The following is a 15173-nucleotide window of genomic DNA, read 5'->3' as shown; positions in this document are numbered from 1 at the left end:
CTCTCTTTCTTTCATGTTGACAAAGCCATAAGCCCTGGTTTCCCCCTTGACCAGCAGGAGACTGATGGAGCAAGCGTCATCCTCCATCTCCTCCCTTAAACCATATCTCTTTCTCTCTCTTTATTTTGCTTTCTCTCAGACACTCTAACACTAAGTGAAAGGGGAAATTGGGGTGGTGAATTGTTCCAATTTATCAGTTTGGTCGTTTTGTGTCTTTCAGGTATATCTACTAGCTTTTACCCTATATGAATTTAAAGTTCTCACCTATTTTCAACACACACATTTCAACCAATTGTTGCATCATGACAAGGTGCAAATAAGGCAGTGTTTATGTCAGAGTTGTTGACATAAAAACCCAAATATGCCATAAGGCAGTTTCCCAACAGATCCTGTATTCGGGGAGCTTCTCTCCTGATTCAGCCACACCCCTCTGCAATCCGGGGTGCCGCCTTAACGCTAAACGTTGCACGCCAGACACGACCCGGTCGCACAGGCTGTCCCTCAGGCTACTGTTTCAGCAAGCCACCTTCCAGATCCAACTTCCAACTTGGTCAAAGCCAGAGGTGGCAAGACTCATTTTACAATATATTACAGTGAAGTAAGCAACAAGGGATACGTTGATATGATGTGAGATAATTGTGAAACTGTAATTACAACCCATTTTCATTTTGCAAAACGTCTCTTCCATATAAGAAATTCAAGCTGCACCATAGCGCAAAATCCTGTCATTATTACCGGCTCATTTCAGGGAACAACCCAGCGTTATCTTTTATGAAAGACAGGTCCGTGTGAAATTGAGACAAATATCAATATTTTGTCTGAGTTACAAAGTTCCCCATCATATAACAGTTCACAGTCCAACTCACTTGTCCCTTTTTACAATGCCAGACCAGCGATAAAGTGCAGCCCGTGCGTGTAGGTGCAGCAGGTTAACAGGTAACGTAGAGTATGACACCTTACCTGAGACATCTGTGGTCTGAAGTTGATCTGCTTTAGGTCTACCGAGCCAGGTGACAAATTGTGCAACATTTGGCACAAAAGTACACCATCTCGGAGCGCCTGAGCCAAGTCGAACACGACTGCCGAGGGCCAGACAACCCGGTGGTTCAGGGGCAAAACCTTGCAGTCTATCAGCCACCGGCCGCATTGTCTCCATTCCTCCATATCGGCTTCGTTATCGGAAAGTATCCCACCCGCAATGGATTTGGTCAGCAAAGTAGCGTTTAGTGCGGAAAAGAGCGGCCGCCTCCTCGGCTAAGCTCACTTACAAAGGAGCAGTTCCGAATGCCACCCGAGACAAACCCACCAAACCTTTACTGGTCAGTTCGAGGAGATAAATATAGAAAGCAATATTTATTTCAATCAGAAAGTCAACAATTCAACCGATACACTACGGGACCGGTAACTTTTCCAAGTTATTTAAATCCGTTTTGGCTTGTTCTCCGGCCTCCACTAGGAAGTTATTTCTTTCCCTTCTGCATGCAGTGCCGTGAACAGCAAACGATACTTTACAAGCTACGTGAAAGCTTGCTTTCAGTCACGAGCCAATATTATGTCTCAAATGCTACCAACGTGACGTTTGGATTATATTTTACCGGACACCACAAAGCACAATTCGTAGCAGATATCTTCAGTTTAGATTCCCAAGAGCCATGGTGAATTTCCTTTTCTTCATCATTTTCATGCTGGCTTGCAACATTTGTAGATATTCCTCACAGACGTGCGTAAAAGGCTTAGCAAGACTGTTCTTGTGAACAGTGACAGTAGTCCTGACTTCTCTCTGCAGGTAGCCGATGTCTTTAAAATGGCAAGTTCGATACAAGAATAGTTGCGCGAAGCACTAAAAATGTTTCAAATGAATGTGAAGCGTATGCAGAAGGATAAATCCATGCTCACAACAGTCCCACTGCTGCGCGAAAGAGATGTCAGCATTTTGCAAATCAAGACTGCTGTCTTTCTAAACAGTTTCAATTACGCTATGGTATATGACAGATGTATCGAATAACATTAACACCTAAACACTTTCAACTCTTCAGATTTATTTTCCATCAGCTATAGCTGTCGGGACACCAAAATGTCTCGCGAAACTATTCGGAGAGAGGCTTGTCCTGCAAAAACATGCCGTTCAAGCGAGCTTCCATCCGTGTCGGGAGGCAACACCAGGCACCCTTTACGTCTCCAGTAACTGCTCCTTGTGGTCAATCAGGTGTTTTTTATTTTGTTTTTTGTTGCTGTCTATTTTGCTTGTTTCAGTAGTCCTCTCTTGAGTCGAATGATGTGTTCCTCTCTATCCAACTGTTCGCTCCCTCACAGAGCTCAGTCGGCTGTGCGGGAAAGCGTGCGCGCGCAGGACAGCAAAAAGGGCGGCGAGAGATTACATCTGGGTTCCGGGCTACGCTCGCTCACGTGTGTACAGTCTGGTAACTTACTGTTCGCTATTTTTTATTATACTATTCTAGGGGAAATAAAAATCAACACATACTTTTTCGGGGGTCAAACTGTCTAGTGTGCTCAGGTGTAGGGGCAAGATAGGGGCAGATCATGTTATCCAGCAGGAAAGATTGGCAGATTTGACAACACTGCCAAGGCCAATTCCGTTTCAGCTAGGGCTCTAGGCAGTGGAATGTGAAGAATTTTGTTTGCCTTTTTGTTGAACGTTTTCCCTACTTTTTTCTGAAATAATTGTTTCACGCCTAGGCTACTCCATATACCATATGATGAACAACAGCGTATTTTTTCCTTCTAAAAAAAAAAACAAATTTAGACTCTTTTGCTGACAGAGATGCAGTTTTGCCACGTAGTGTAGGCCTACATTCTAGATAAAATGAATATCACCTCAGCTTCTAAAGAGGCTAGTTATATAGTCAGTTATTGGAGGTTATGCACTGCCGTGAAAGAGGAAGATCTGGGAAACCTAGGCTACTCTTTCTGTGATTGTGTGCATGGTGAGATGGTCTTTGGTGTCACTAGCATATTGGCTTTGAAGATAGCTCTTGTAGCCTACATAGTGTTGTTGACTAAACTAAAGGCTGTACATGCCCATGGTAATGGAGGCCGGGGGTCTGTCCAGATGTTGTAGCCTAGGAGGGTCTGTGAATCAAGATTAAGTGATGGGGGAGAGGGAGAGGGACAACAGCCCCCAACCAGACCGAGCTCAGAGGAAATGAGCTGAGGAAGACCCAGTTCCACCTGCCTGACCTGGCTGCTATCCACTGGCTCAACAGCCAACCCTCCTTCCATGTGTGACCCTGCCTCATTGAGGTATTTCACTTTGGAATGAGGGAGGTGGAGAATGTTTGCAGCAATAGGCCTACACTAAACAAGTACCTCTGGACTTCTGAAGGTAATATAATTTATTCTGCTGACAATTCTGCCCAGGTAGCCTAATAGGCCTACTCATCAAGATGACATACATCTATATATTTAAAGCTTATTTACATACATTTGTGTGCACATACAATCTCTCTCTCCCTCTGTCTGTCATACACACAAACACACACCTTTTTTCACACCGTCTATGATCCGTGCTGGCGTTCATTCTTAAGTGGCACCGTGTCGCCATCTAGCGGTCTGTGTTTCAGATCATTTGAAGAGAATGGTGAGGCAGCATCAAAACTGGAATCTAAACAAGGAGGTTGAAAATGAATATGCGGTTAGTGAGCCATTTGCCAAAACAATGGAAGAAACGACATGAAAACATGAGGTTTCACAAATAAACATCAACAGGCAGTAAAGCTCCTTAGTCAGTGGTTCTCAAACTTTTTACAATAGGCCTAGCGACCACCTCAGAAAACAATTGGCTCTTCAAGTAGGCTACCACCATTATTACTGGCATTAAATTACAACAGCGTAGGGCAATTTCACATATTGTACATTGTACAGACTGTTTTGCGTCGTTTGTTGCTGGCAGGTGAGCTTGTTCTGGGCTCATTGTCACCAACTTCAGTTTGTGCTCGACATATTCACCACACTTCTTTTTCTAATACATGCCGTTTGGAGCCATGATTGCATGAATGTTTTTGATCCATCAGTTTGCTTCCTTTTCCCTTGCTTGTCATCACAGCTTACCTTGTGAACCATTTGCTAATGCTCCATATACAGTTAAGCTTTTTAAAGTGATTATATAATCTTTCTTTAAAAAAAAAAAATTGAGACTCCTGGAGTAGCCTACCACTTTATGGAGCCACGTACCACGTGGTACGAGGGTTACCACACGTTCTGGTTTTCCCGGGATTGTTCTCTTTTTTTAATGTCTGTCCCGGAAAATTGATAATCTTTCCCGGGACAGCAAATGTCCCCTTTTTTGGTGCAAAGGCACTTCTATTTTTTTTAAGTATTCCCTAGTTTCACTTTCAATAAAACATACGTTCCGCTCATGCAATCCCATAGCCGTGGGAAGTGGGGGTGCTGGGGTGCGACAGCACCCCCTGCAGGAAAACAACGGGTCCCCCTTTATTATTCATACCTAAAACATCACGATCAACAAAAAAAATCTACCATGATAATGTTTTTTTCTGGGCAGTGCAGTAGGCTACATACTTGTAGTGTTATATTATGACTATAGTAATACAGAAATGGGATGAATAAAGAGACCAAACAGTAGGCCTATGGTAGTACGGTACTCAAAGAAAAGAAAATACTGTTAATTATAAAGACAATCACAACAATTGAATTTGCTATGGTATGATGCCCTTCCCCTCAGGGGTTCCTGTTGTCTTCTATGTAATCCTTAAGGCAGGGGTCTCAAACTCAAATGAGCTGGGGGCCAATTCTGCCAACGTCATCTGATTGGAGGGCCGGCTGAAAATGCAATGTTCTTTTTTTCAAATACCACACAAAACTGCAAACAGAAAGTGCAAGTGTTTTTATCTAGTTTTAGACACCTGTGCTAGCAACCTTAGCTTATAAATAAAATAATGATAAAATAAATATTAATACAAATTATAAAATAAATGAAAAACATAAAAAACAGGTATGTGTGTGTGTTTCACACCAAATAAAAATATTCCTCTCATAACGTTTTTAAATCTGGCAAACTAGGCATCAGGGTTAAGAAAGCAACACCATTGGATTTTAAAAATTTAAAAGGCCATGGCTTGAAAGTGGTCAGAGATAAAGTTATACTGTAAATGTAAAAATCTTTGAGTAAAACAAAAGTTTATGAAGGGGGTACATTTACCCATCTAATTTGTCACTGGATGGCAAGCACCTCAAATTATGCACCTTTCAGTAAATACTGGATGAACATATTTAAGCAGGTTTACTTTCCTTTTTTCATATTATCCACATAACAAATTAACAGAAAAACACCTAAGATGTATACCAACACCTAAGATGTTGTGGTTTAGTAATAGAATACTACAATATAGGCCTACAATAAAGTATTCTGGTCAAACAGTTCCTATCGCGGGTAATCTGCAGTAACCAGAAGTTCGCATCATATTGCGGGTGACTTTGTAGTTCTTTAGAGCCCTATTTCTACTAGCCCTGATGTCTGTACCACATCCATTACGGACACTATCATCACGATTACCACTGCAACCTCCAAGCTATGTTGGGCAGAGGGTCGAAACAAGCATGGTATGCTTAGTGGACACCGTTGTATACACGCACCTCCATTCACAGACGCACCGTGAACATCACTGTCATAGACGATCGATCATAATCTCCAAAAGGATATTCTCCTTCAGAATTAGAATAGGTGAATAACATAGCTTACCTAAGACTTCATCACACGTGAACGTTTTTCAACATTTGGTGTAGGCCTGGCTATTTCTGCTTAATTTCTGCTTCAATTTCTGCAACACTATGGCCTGCATTGCTTCCGCGTCATTACAAATGCACGTCTTTGTGTTTCTCGCGTGTAATACGATTTTGGGTTTGAATCAAGCTCTGGATGTCTTGCACATAGTGGAGCAGAGTAGGCCTACAAATGAGATTTGTCACCGTACCTGGATCTATCGTCTATTTTAATCAGTATCGTTGTTTGTCGCAATTAATAGCCTCAAGGGCCGGATTACATTATTATTTTGTCATTCGTCGCGGGCCGGAATTGGGCAGGACGCGGGCCGGGTGTTTGAGACCCCTGCCTTAAGGTGTCCAGAACATGTGAATTGCTGTCCTACTTCACACTGGCCCCATTGTAGAGTTCGTGTGGAAGTGCATGGTGAATACTTCATTTGGAGGTAAAAGTGCTTATGGCTCAGTCAACTTTGAGTTCTCTCCTGAGGAAATGGCGTCTTCTCTGGCTGATCAGATGCCTCATGTTTATAAAAAGACCTACAGGATTAAACAGGTCATAGACTATTCAATATTACTCTCTCTTTGTCTCTCTCACACACTAAAACACACAACCGATCATATCACAATACAAAGTTCTACTACAACTTAAAGGGATTACATAATTTATGGCTAATTGTGCCTATAGGACTTAATGTCAATATTATTTTTTCTCAATCTAAAACAAATCACAGACAATGAGCATACAAAACCAAAGTTGAATTATCTGTATGGAAACATAATGAAATCAGCTTGGGTCCTTACTCAGAAACATGACAAATAAATATAGTTTGAGTGTAAGGGAGAAGCTGATGGACTGGCCAAGGGCTGCAGGTAAAAGAATTACTGTACAGACCCGACGCATCAAAAAGGCTCAGAGACTGCACCACAGCCACAGCTGGAGAAAAAGAGAGAGAGAGAGAGAAAGAGAGAGAAAGAGAGAGAAATGCAATTAACTAATAATAAACTGATAAACAAAGAAAAGAGAGTGTGGAGACGCCTTTATGAAATTAATGGCAATTAAAAGAGCGCCTGCATGTTGAAACACAACCATAATAGAGATGGTAAGTGTCTGCTCACCTTCTGCTACAGTGCCCAGTGGGTATAGTAATGTCCAGACGGTGTACCTGAGCCAGGTGAGCAATCTCCACTCCAGGCCAATGCAGGCTAGCATATAAAATGGGTAGCTGTGAAAGAGTAGACACGTTTGTCACATGATATGTCAAGCAAATACATACTGATTAAGTCCAGCAGTTTTGCCCACCTGAAGATCTTAATGGTGCTTCACAGGTAGAAGACAAAGAACACCACAACACGGTTCTGCATTTCAGCCAGGCTTCCAAAAATGACAAACAGTATGACATTCCTGCCCATCACCTGAAGACACATTCCAGTAAAAAGAGAGAAGCAAGAAAAGGCTCTTAGAGTAATGGTCTCCATTTTCACCCACAGAAGAACTGGCCCTGCACTTAACCACACTCTACGCTCCATTTGATATACATTAATGTTACATGATCTTTACACAGTCCAAGGGGAGCCACCATCTGAAGCACACCCAGATGATGAAGCTTCTGGCAATCAACAGCCACATTCATGCCAGCAGAAACAGATGGATTTTTTTTCATGGAGCATAAGATACAAGTATTTGCTAATTTCTCTGCTTATGTGGGTTCAAAGAGCTGGTCTGACAAATAAGATGAGTTGATTCAGTGAGTAGTCTACAGTCAAATTCAACCAGCAAGACAGATAAATCCCCTAAATGTAGTCTTACCATGTCATTGTTTTTATATTATTGATTGAATGGACATTATTGTTTTATTATTGCTTTTCCCCTCATTTTCATGACTTATTTTATTAGGCTATTGATTGAATTGATATTGTTGTTTATTATTACTATTCTCCTTATTATAGTTTGACCAAAATTCTAATTTGTTCCCTGTTCAATTTTAAATATTATGTTGTTTTTGTATTTGTGTGTCGCTTTGGGCAAAGGCATCTGCCAAATCCATATCCATAACCATATCCATAACCAGCGACTTTACTCTACCTGGACCATGATCTGATGTACATACCCTCGAGAATTATTAGCACCTTTGGTAAAGTTGACTAAAAACAGGCAGGCCTAGAGATGGCTAAGACACGTGACCAAGATTATGGGTACGTTTGGCAGTTTACATTGGTTTACATACAAAAACACATTTCCCACAATTATTGAAACAAAAAGAGACTAAATTAAATGCTAAAAGAGAAAGTATTACATACATTTTAAACCAAACTACCAGACCCTGTTTCATTATATGAATGTCAAGTCAGTGGCAGCTGGTGCATACAGAAGCATATGGCCCCAAAACTGAACATCGGTGAAAATGTAATGAAACATCCAATCAGCTGACTAGATGGGCAACAAGAAGGACCAATTAGTTTGCTCAGTATTGCCCAGGTGGGGTAATAACTGTTGCCCTAGACTTGTGGCAATAAAAGGTGGATATAAAAATACACCTCATTTAAGAGAGAGATGAATTTTGGTTGATGTATGGCTTTTCACTACTGGAGTTCATCTCCATAATTGGGACCATGGTAATGTTGCATGAAATACAGGAAATGAGCAGTATATGAAACATAATATTTTACTGTACTGGAAAAATAGACCCACTGTTTAACAAGCTAATGCAAACTAGCCAGCTGTGTTAGTGTATGGGAGATTAGTCAAATGGGATTTTTTACATTTTACTTTCCTATGAGCTTTGTTGACTTACGTATTCTACCAAACTCAAGTACCTCTACATGATCACACACACCAGTGTGAGCCAAAATAACTGATCAACTCTAAACGGCATATAACCAGCAGTCAAGATTTTCCCATGCAAACGATATGGATGGCAATTTAGCACCCGGTTGCCTATTCTAGTCATTTCCTGTGTATAAACCTCATAATGATATGTAAATTAAAAACAAATAACAAACAAACAAACAAACAAAAAAGTAGATTTACCACTCCCATGCACAATAACCCAGTGAATCTGAATCAGATGTGTGTTTTAAAGTAGAATAAAGAAAATAAATGCATTCTTCTGCTACTTTATAGTACACATGTAGCCTCCACTTCCCCTTTTCAACACAAATGATGACTATCTGGTATTTTCAATGTATTTGAAATGTCCTTGTTCCAGTGTCTCTATACAATGTAGTACAGTGTAACAACCTATGTAAAAATATGTAATATGTACTTATATTACTTATGTTGTCCATGCTGTACATAATGTATTTTACCTACAGATCATTAGTACATGTGTAATAAGAAGTGCTTGTTACAATACTTTGCCAAAGTGGCCTCTCTCTTTGGGGAGAGAGAGGCTATGGGGTGAAGTTTGGGACCTTTGACACTTGTTTCAATTGTCCCGCTACAGTTATGCGTGCACCGCTGTTAATACCAAGGATCTTTGGTTATTACGGTCACATTGTATGCACAATACACTGACCAGGCGACAAGTAACTCCCGCCTGACCAGCTTCAATATAGGACCAATGTGGCAGCCTTTTTTACAAATCTAAAGATTGTCCTTGACCACCACAGCTTCCAGACCAAGGACATCTGGAACATGGATGAGACCGGTAAATTCATTTAAAAAATAAATAAATAAATAAGATACATATAAACATACACAAATTAAACTATACAGATTGAGAAGTTCATGTAAAAGTTCATTAAAGTCCATTAAAAAAAATGATTTAATTTTTGCAGGAGTTACAACCGTCCAGGTGCCGGACAGGATTGTGGCCACCAAGGTGCAGCGGCAGGTCGGGGCAGTGACCTCTGCAGAAAGAGGGACACTGGTCAGCGTTGCCCTTGAAGGGAATGCACAGGGTGGAATTAGCCCATTTCACAAGATGGGGCCACTGTTTTTTCTTTTTTCTTTTCTTTTGCTGTCCCAGACAGCAAAAGAAAAGTCCACAGGAAAGATAGAAACAGGAAGACTTTTTATCCTGCCAATTAAGTTATCATTAACATCAATGAGGCCGGACACCTGGACACTGTGAAATAGGTCTATTATCCCTGCCTTTTCCATTTTCCCCAGGAAGAGGTTCCATGAGATTTCCTCAGGAGGGGTCCAGTCGGCTGCACTGGATCTGCAAGTGGCAGTGGGTGGATGCAGGAGGAGGACATCTTGTTGACTTCTTGTTGTACTTGGCCCACTTAGCCGGCAACACCCGGGTCAACAAGGAGTCCAAGCTGCTGCTCCTCCTTCGACAATCACCCTTTGCATCTTTTTCTTGGAGCCATCGACCACTGCAGGAAAAATGGAATTGTGTTATTGTCTTACCCTCCCCACTGCACCCACCGTCTGCAGCCGATGGACCACTGCATCTTTGGGCCATTGAAGACCTACATCAACTCGGCTGCAGACCAGTGGATGAGAAGCCACCCAGAGACAAACCTCTCCACGTGTCATCCATTGTTGCAGCGGCCTTACCAGTGGCGGCGCAGGTGTCGAATGTCACCTCAGGGGAACACGTTTCTGGAACAGGGTCCTGGCCCTTTAACCCCCGAAAAATTCAACGAGGATGACTTTGCGCCTTTATATGTAACAGACCGTCCTCCTCCCCAGGCTCTTTCCCCACCAGGTCCAAGTGGCTGAAAACGGCATTACTACTCCAGGTAGGCAACATCAAGTTCATGAACGAACAAACAAACAAATAAATAGATTGAATAAAATCCACATAACAAAATACATTCACACAAGAGTTCATCAGAAAGTTCATAAAAAAGTTAATACCTCCTTTGGCATGTATTGAAGTCTCTGACGAAGCTGCCGAAGAATTCAGCCCGGAGATTGTCCGTCCTTTCCCCTAGAAAGAATAGGACGAGAAAAGGGAGAAAGAGGCAAGTAGAGTTCAGTTGTTGCCTTTCTTGCATTTTGTATTTTAATAATTATGACTTAATTTCCAATTAAATTTAGCAGGACAACTGCAAATCTTACTGACTATCCGGTGAGGGCAGCTTTGGAGAAGGCAAAACAGCAGTGTCGACCTAAGCTATCCTCCAAGGCAAAGGCACCGAAAAAAAGACTCTTCTCGCCCCCCCCACCACCACCTGGCCCTCTGCTGTAGTTGCCCCTCCTAGAGCCGCCTCTGCCACCACCACAAACCAAATATCAGAATAAACAGCAGACCTTACCGAACACAAAGGTGTAATGCATTCTCGTGTCTCGTGTTCCAGAGTAGCCTAATCCGGTTTTGAAATAAATTGTAGCAAATTTCAACATGGTCTCCAACTTTTGGCTTTAAACATTTCTTAAAGTTTCTTAAAGTAACATATCTGTAAATATTAAAATCAGAGAATATAAAGCTCATGGTTAAGAGTTTGTCAATGTAGCCTTAATGATTTATTTTCACAAAATGCTAAGCATGCATATACTGTACTTAAAGTGCGTATGCCAGGTTAAAAAACATTTTTGACAAATGAAGGAACATGAAGCAAGATAGTAGTGAGTAGTGATTTTTCTTGAAAAATCAACTTTAAATACAATATTTACAGTTATTTTTATAACTGAATTTATGAACATTCCAGACACAGTGATGACCACATAAGAGGGAGTCCAGCAAAGTTGAGCATAGGGGAGAATGGGTTTTGACTGCATTTTCTTTTACACTGATAAGGCCAAAAATGTTCTCTATGACATACCAGTGGTTCATAAGCATGAGCCTGACTGTCAGGGACAAACGACGAATAGGCTACAAAATTTTGGTAAATCATGGCCATCAAATCATCAGTGAGAAATTGATTAGGGGTGTGAGTAGGATCGGATCACTATTAGTATGTATCATGGCTTCAAAATGGCAGTTGTGTGCTGTTGCTGCTCTTATTTTTTCATTATTATATGTGCCCTCTTATTTACTTATTTACTTACTTTTTTGTTTACTTGAATGTTATGTTTGTCTGTGGACTTAAAATTGGTAAAATATGTCTTGTCTTCACCGTGGGATAGTGAGAAACGTAATTTCGATCTCTTTGTATGTCTGGAACATGTGAAGAAATTGACAATAAAGCTGACTTTTTGTGTCATTTGCCATCACATAGGCTTTCATATACAACAAGTTAAGTAGAATCAGTAAGCAAATTAATAGTCTGTCTATAGCTAACATTAGTTGATAAGCAAATGTATATAAAGAGCAAATGTGTGGTAGCACATATACACTGATGGTATATAGTCAGGTCTCTAAAGAAAAGCGTATATGCCCATGGTTGGAACATAGACTAATGAGTTGCTTACTGATTCTACTTAGTTTAGGCTATATAATATTGTGATGGCAAGTGACACAACTGGCATCAAGATCAATAATGGTTGCCAGTAAAGATAAAAAGGTATCAGGATATTTTATGTCAGGCAGGTAGTAGACTCTAGCATGACATACTGGAATGAAGTCATGTTTTTGGCCTCATCAGTGTAAAAAAACCTACTGTATGATCCCTTATCCCATGTGTTTTAATTGACCAATTTTGCTGGACTCCCTTTAATGAGGTCATCATTGTGTCTGGAATGTTTCCTGGAATGTTCATAAATTCAGTTATTAAAATAACTGTAAATATTGTTCTAATGTTTTTTAACCTGACATACGCACTTTAAGTTTCTTAAAACTGAGCTGTGCTTAAATGGGTCAATGCATGATTTCAACAGGCCAAATAGAAAATACATGTTAAATGTTAAATATAGCCTAGATATGTGTAAATATCAAAATGAGATGATGTAGGCTACACAGCAAGGGCGTTGAGCTGGGGGTAAAAGTGGGACTGATTACCAGGGCCCCAATGGGGGAGAGGGCCCTTGAAAACTCTGGAATATGCATGAGGGGAGGACATGGGGGCCTATCAGGACTGCCTATGCATAGGGCCTAGGATTTTGTGCTACACCCCTGCTGCACAGAATAGTTAGATCAAGTTGGATAGCTCCAGAAGAACTCACGCCAAAGGATTGTCTTAAAGGAGCCACACCACTTTTATGACACTATGGCATATGAATGCTGTTCTGTTGACCTTTAGTTTTGTTGCTACTGTGTATGGAGGACAGGCCAATTTTGAGTTCTGTCCAACACTGGTGGTAAGTTTAGAGAAAAAAATCAGCACATTTTAATCATATCACAATAACGCTGATAACCGTGATCATTTAGGTTATAATCATGATATTACATTTTCATACCGTATCTCTAGGATGGTGAAAAAGTTGAGTGGCTGGTAGATTTTGGAATCCACCAGCCACAGTGGCAGGTGTACAAAATATTTAATTTCCATCCCTGGTACACTGACATATAATACAGATGAGCAGGGTTTCTGACAGTTAGAGGATAGGTGAATCTAGGAAGGAACAGCACAAGGTACCTGATATTCTATTTTAATTTGCATTTTACTCTCTAATTATGTTGTCAGCCACTTTGCCATGCTTATGATCTGATGTCTGACGATAACACGACACGTGCGGCAATCTGTGCAGTCCTTGAGAAGAGGCCCAGAGGTGAAACTGCCTGCGTCTAATTGGAGAAAAGGCAAGGTCTCTTCACCCTTGCTGAGAGTGGATACTAAACCTTACTTCCTTACTGTAAAAGTAAAGGGGGGAGGGGGGGCACTGCAAAGCAGGATGCGTGGTCACTGCAGAGGTCATGAATAAATCAGATGTGGATCTCTGCCTCCACCGCTTCTTCCAGACAATTATTGTGGTATACATAATACCGCAGATACTGGTCCCTGTCAGGCGTCTGTCCACACTTTTCAAGGTCACGCTAATAAAAGAGACATTTCTTTCATTATGAGGACTTACACTCCCACTACAACTGGGCTGGACTTGACCATGGGATTGTCTTTTTTACATATCTGGACTGCAGTCAGCAATGCAATGCTTTACAATGGGAGAACAAATAACTTTACAGGTGCAATAACGTCATTTGTGGACAGTGAATAACAAAGTAATTAAATTACCTCACTTGTGGTTAGTGTCTGACTCAAGACGATATAAGAATTCATTCATACTCAATTTTAACTATGATAATGATTATAACTTATTAGGCCATAATCTTTAGTTTCTGTTGAACCTGTTTCTGACCTTGCCTTCAGAACATGTTAGGATATTCCCAGCAAACAGGTTTGAAGGACAAGAGTGAATATCTCTGATCATTTCACCAAAGAATGTCAGCAATTCATGAATGTCAATATAGGTCTACAGCTCTTACTTAATAGTGACTTCAGGAATCTATGGAAGAAATAAAAGTCATTCATACAGGGCTATAGGCTATGCATGCATTTATGATTATGGAGAAACTGGTAGCCAGTTAACCTCCGTTTTACAGTACAGTTTCTAACTTACTTATTGAGTAAACTGTAAAAACATCAGCAAATAGGACCCAGTATTTAAGATGTACCATGAAGGAATTGTTCCTGCAAACATTGTTACCAGGTAGGGAAATAAAAAAAACAGTTTAAATGGATGTACTGGTGAACAATTAGAAGAACAATTAATTGGAAAGTTATATGCTCATTTTTAGGTTAAGCGTGATTAAAATTGGGTTACATTAACCCTGTATAACTACAGTTGCAAATGGAATGAATGGGTAATACTTTCATGAATGTATGCAGTTCTATTATGGGCAATTACCAGTCTAAACCGCTCACTGGATAGTTCTTACTTGAGTTGATCGGTAATAGTGTTTTTTTTCTAGGTATTTGCAAAGATTTGCAGTTTAGTTTCTGTCTACATATACCTGTAATAATTACCCAACAATTGTAGTTGAGGTGTTTCTTAGTATTTACGTGTAGTCTCTGAAGTTACCTTCATGTTACCTGTGGCAATTACCCAGTAATATACAATACAATTTACCATGTATTTACAAGGTAAATACATAGTACTTGGGAACTTTAAAAGGAAGGGTTACAGAGAAGCTTTGGCTTTCACATTCTATCACATAACCAATTCTCATCCATGTATGATAACCCACACCTGCTTATATCCAGTGTAGCACAGGAAATAAATAAAGGGCTATTTTTTCCTCATTTATTTTATGAAAAAATAAACAAAACAAAAACATTAAAAAAAAAAAAAAAAAAAAAAAAATCAAACATGGGAGTACAGGATCGCGCAAGTGAGTGATTACACCATATCTTAGCTTCCATCTCTAAACAACCCCACCAGCCCAATTCCCATTCCCTCCCCTCCCACACTCCTGCCAGGTCTGCTGAGGGGTACAGATGCCTGGCTCTACAGCTAACGTTACACCCCCAAAACTTCTCAACTGCTTCCTGTATGGCCCTTTCCTGGAGAGGAACAAAACAGCTTAGAGAGAGAGAGAGAGAGAGAGAGAGAGAGAGAGAGAGAGACTCACAATACATCAGCATGCACGTCAAAAGAAACA

The 15173-nt window shown here is 40.5% G+C and overlaps 1 protein-coding gene across 1 annotated transcript in view; it reads right to left on the bottom strand.

Annotated features, from left to right (window-relative positions):
* The window catches only part of vav2 (vav 2 guanine nucleotide exchange factor), a 208620-nt gene extending 206288 nt beyond the window's left edge, over window positions 1-2332 (bottom strand). Inside the window, exon 1 of the mRNA XM_048258257.1 lies at window positions 961-2332. Within this exon, the coding sequence (XP_048114214.1) occupies window positions 961-1164 (204 nt within the window). The 5' untranslated portion in view covers window positions 1165-2332. The remainder of the gene's footprint in view (window positions 1-960) is intronic.
* Window positions 2333-15173: the final 12841 nt, after the last annotated feature.

The sequence above is a fragment of the Alosa alosa genome, chromosome 12 (assembly GCF_017589495.1).
Source record: "Alosa alosa isolate M-15738 ecotype Scorff River chromosome 12, AALO_Geno_1.1, whole genome shotgun sequence".
NCBI lineage: Eukaryota > Metazoa > Chordata > Actinopteri > Clupeiformes > Clupeidae > Alosa > Alosa alosa.
Note: the sequence above shows the minus strand (reverse complement) of the source record. Positions and strands in the feature narration are given on the sequence as shown.